Here is a 4,367-nt window from a genome sequence, read left to right as displayed (position 1 = left end):
GTAATTTCCTTGCTCCACGCCGGCCGAGGGAAGGAAGGAAGGCAGCCGGGCGGAGAGGCAACAAGTGGCCGCGGCGGCAGCGACGCTTCCACAGCCCGGCTCCCGCTTCTCTTGAATAGAAAACCAAATCCAGGGAGCGCGTTCTCCCTCCTCTCCCGCCCCCCAAAGCACAGCCCGGCTCGGCAGGCTGAGAAACGCAGCCCAACAGCGCAAGGAGCGCCCGGAGCGGCGGCGGGGCCGCGATGGGGGAGCCCCGGAACGGGCCCGGCCCTGCCCCGCTCCGCGGAATCCGCACAAAGCGCCCGGACACCGCCGACGTGCCTGATAGAAAATTTATTGATCTCTCTTCGTTTGGAGGAAGGAAGCAAACGAGGACTAGGAACAAGGAAGGAGTATTTCGATTTTTTTTTTTTTTTTTTTTTTGTGTTTGGAAGGAATCCGGTAACAAAACTAAAACGTTTTTATCCGATATGTCAAAACATGTTTCACAGTAAAATTCACAAACCCATTTACATAAGTTTACAGCTTAAGAAAAACCGAGACATACAACTTGCTATAAATAAAAGAAACGCGTTTGCGACCCGCACAGCTCTGCTCTCTCCCACCTCCCCCTTTTCAAGGAATAAAACCTCAAAATTAAAAAGTCGTGGAAGCTACAGATTGCGGATGGAAACCAAGCGAGGGTCGGTAACAAAACACTTAATAAACCACAGCGATTATGTGAACAACCGAGTTTTAAAAACAAAAGCCAGCGGTTTTTGTTTATGTCATTGCAACGCTAGAAATCAAACTGGAAGATGAAAGATCTTTAAAAAAACTTTTAGGCGAATAAAACAGTGGCCAACCTAGCCGAAACCAGGAAAGGAGTTGCCGTGGTTTGAAAACTTCACAGCGGCTTCTAGGAGGCAGGAGTTGTGCTCTATTAAAATAACAACTTGCTCAAATATTATTTCTTGTACAAAAAAAAAAAAAAAAAAGAAAAAAAAAGGACACAACTAACGGATTTCCTTTTTAAAATTTCTCCAAAGTTAGTATTAAGTCTGCTAAGCCGAGCAACACTGCCGTACGTCCCGGTGTAGTCAGGGAGCGGTGGTGGGGTTAGGGATTAGGACGGGGAGGCGTCCGGAGCAGCCAAGTCTATATGTGAGTTAGTGGTACGGTACCATTGACGGCAGTCCCGGCACTCTGGTAGTGCTGGTGCACGCTGTGTAACCTGCTGCCCTGCAGCGCGGAAGGGTCTGTGGCATCCCCGCCGGGGGGCAGGTACATGCTGATCATATCCCGCAGGTCTCCCAGGCAGGCCCTCTGCGAGTGGGAAGTGATGGCCGGGGGCGGCGAGCTGGGCTCGGATTTCACCACGGAGCCCATGGAGCCCAGGCTCATGGCCGTGGAGGGCTGCTGGCCGTAGGCGGCGGGGGACATGCTGTAGGTGGAGGCGGCGTTCATGTAGGTCTGGGCCGTGGACATCATGGGGCTGTACTGCAGGCCCGTCATGTCGTAGCGGTGCATCTGCTGCAGCTGCGGGCTGTTCATGCCCGGGTGCTGGCTGTAGCCCAGCTGGTCTTGCATCAGCGAGTAAGCCCCGTTGGTCCAGCCGTTCATGTGGGCATAAGTGTCAATCCTCTGCCCCACCCCGACGGGGCTGCTCACCGCGTTGCCCCCTCCCGGGGCCAGCAGGTTACCGGGCAGCGAGTATTTGTCCTTCTTCAGCAAGGTCTTGGTCTTCCTCCGGGGCCGGTATTTGTAATCCGGATACTCCTTCATGTGCACGGCCCGCAGTCGCTTGGCCTCGTCGATGAAGGGCCGCTTCTCGGCGTCGCTCAGCAGCTTCCAGTCGGCGCCGAGGCGCTTGCTGATCTCCGAGTTGTGCATCTTGGGGTTCTCCTGGGCCATCTTCCGCCGCTGCCCGCGGGACCACACCATGAAGGCGTTCATGGGCCGCTTCACCCGGTCCTGGTCCGAGCCCGCTCCCGCTCCGTTGCCGGCCCCGCCGCCTCCGCCGCCTTTGCCGGTGCTCCCCGGAGCGGGGTTGCCCCCGGTGCTGCCCGGCGTGGGCTGCGGCGCCTTGATCTCCGTCTCCAGCATGCTGTACATGGCCGGGGCCGGTAAAAGGTGCGCCAGGGCGGCGGGCAGGCGGGCACCGAGCGAGGAGAGGAAGTTCAAAAAAAAAAAAAAAAGAAACAAACAAAACAAAAAAAAAAAAAAGAAAAAAAAAAAAGAAAGAACCTGTCTGGGCGGCTGCCACGAGCGAAGGAGGAAGTTTCGGTGCCTGGCAGAAGCGCCGCTCCCCGAGGTGCCGGCGCTGGCGGAGCTGCTGCTGCTGTGCGGAGCGGCTCCCGGGGCGGCAGCGGGCGATGCGCGCAGGGATCGCGGGGGTCCGTGATTGACGGGCTATAAATGAGGGGGCGGCGGCCAATCAGCGAGCGGTTCCCGACAGCCCCAGGCCGGCAGCGGAGCGGCCGGGGGCGGGCGGAGGGACCCGGGCTCGGGGATGCCGCGGCCGCGGGTGCCGGGCCCCTCCCGCACCTGCCCCGGGGCACAGCGGCTCCCGCAGCTGCGGCCGGGCCGGGGGTGCCCTCGGAGCCGCGGGGAGGAGCAGCGGGGCGGAGCGGAGCGCTGGGAGCTCGGGGCTGCCGGGCACAAAGGGGTTTGGGGCGCCCGGGTGGATGCGCGGTCCCGGGCCAAGCTCGGGGAGGCTGCCCGCAGAACGAGTGAGCTCACACTGCGCACCCAGAGCGGATAAAGGATGGACGGGCTAAACTCTTCCACTCCTGAGCTGTCGCTGGGGGGAGAATCTACATTGCCGTGCTGGGACCGGGCACGGCTGTCGGTGGGAGAGGGGCTGCCGGCCGGGCACTCCCGGCCATCCCCACCCCGCTGCCACTTGAGCTTTTCCACTCGGCTGCCCCAAAAGAGGGGAGGGGGGTAGAGGGGACGGCGCTTGCGAGTCCCTCGAGTTTCATGGCAACAGAAAGTTCTCTCCCTGTGAAAGAAAACTTTGGCGGCGGATGTGTGAGTGGAGCGGCGCCCACTTGAGCTGTCAATCACCGGCTTCCCTGCCCGTCCCTCCCCTCCCTTTACCCCTCCTTCCCTTCCCTCGCCAGAGGCACGGACACCGCACCTGCATGGACAGGGCCGGCAGCTCTGGGAGCACCGCGGGCACAGCGCTCTCCGCCGGGGAGGGCTGGGCTGGGCTGGGCTGCCTCATCCCTGCCCTTCCTCATCCTCCCGCATCTTCCTCTCCGGCTCCGTCCGGAGAAGCCGGGCGGCTCTCCGGGCCGGGCAGCGCTGGGGCAGGAGAGGCAAAGCGAGCCGCAGGCTGCTCGGGAAAGCCTCGCTGCCGCAGGATACGGGCAGCATCGTCGCTGTGGCCATGAGCGAACTGCCCCAGGGGCGTGTGGGGCTCCGGGGAGGGTCAGGACCGTGAGGTGCGGCTGTGTGTGAGCCTCCGGTCCCGTCCTGGGCGGCCCGGCGAGGAGCGATGCTGCGGCCGCTGCTCCCCGGCTTGGCGGGCACCCCAAAGACAAGACCGCGAGTGTGAGGAACCGGTAATCGGTACGGGGAGGAGGAAAGCTGCGGGGCAGGGCAGGGATGAGGAGCTGCCGGCCCTGCTGCAGCCCGCACGGGCACTGGAGGGACGCTGGAAAAAGCGCGGTGGTGTGGAGGGGTTGAGGTGAGCCGATCTGAGCGCTGCTGGGATTTAGCATTTGAAAGTCTCGCTCGTTTTGTACGGATTTATTTTTTGACAAAGCGATCTGTTAAACAACGTCGAAGGGGAAATAAATTCCCCTTGCGACCGACTATGGTGTAGTCAGCACTTTGGTTTTTGCTTGGTTTGCTGCTGGGGTATTGAGCGAAGTTAAAATTTGGCAGCCCGAGGGGACAGGGTGACAGCGGAAGGGTTGTTCCAGGCGGGAGTGGTTCGCGTGTAACTTTTGTAATATATTGGAAAAGCTTCAGCCAGTCGTAATTAACTTGTTATACTCAATATATTTTGACTCCTCCAGTCGAGGTTTAAGACTTGCCAGGCTGGCAGGAAATCGGACTGATATATATCCTGACAATACTTTGATATTCCTTATATGAGCGTTTGTTGGAGGGACTGGACACGCCGGCATGCAACGAAAAATTGGGCTGTATGCAGAATTAAAGGACGAGCTAAAATCCCCCTGAACAGTGTTTCCGTCAATGCTTAAATAAATATTTCAATGTTAAGTTTCGGACTCTGTCTTTCAATTCGTCTTTGAACTGCCTAAGTCTCAAATTGGAGATTTTTTTCCTCTAAAAGCCAAGCTCTTCAACACTTTTAAAGTCCATATTACTTCAAACCAATACGTTTCTCTTGAACGCTGATCTTGTAAAAGAAC

General features: G+C 58.6%; 1 protein-coding gene across 1 annotated transcript; it reads right to left on the bottom strand.

Moving 5' to 3' along the window:
* Window positions 1–300: 300 nt before the first annotated feature.
* On the bottom strand, window positions 301–2,171 carry LOC135447707 (transcription factor SOX-3-like). The gene has a single exon (XM_064712795.1). The coding sequence runs from the start codon at window positions 2,092–2,094 to the stop codon at window positions 1,138–1,140; it is 957 nt and encodes a 318-aa protein (XP_064568865.1). The 5' UTR covers window positions 2,095–2,171; the 3' UTR covers window positions 301–1,137.
* Window positions 2,172–4,367: the final 2,196 nt, after the last annotated feature.

Source organism: Zonotrichia leucophrys, chromosome 4A (genome assembly GCF_028769735.1).
Source record: "Zonotrichia leucophrys gambelii isolate GWCS_2022_RI chromosome 4A, RI_Zleu_2.0, whole genome shotgun sequence".
In the NCBI taxonomy this organism is placed as follows: Eukaryota; Metazoa; Chordata; class Aves; order Passeriformes; family Passerellidae; genus Zonotrichia; species Zonotrichia leucophrys.
Note: the sequence above shows the minus strand (reverse complement) of the source record. Positions and strands in the feature narration are given on the sequence as shown.

Coding starts and splice junctions, on each gene's coding strand:
- LOC135447707 (XM_064712795.1), bottom strand. CDS start 2,094: ATGTACAGCATGCTGGAGACGGAGATCAAGGCGCCGCAGCCCACGCCG.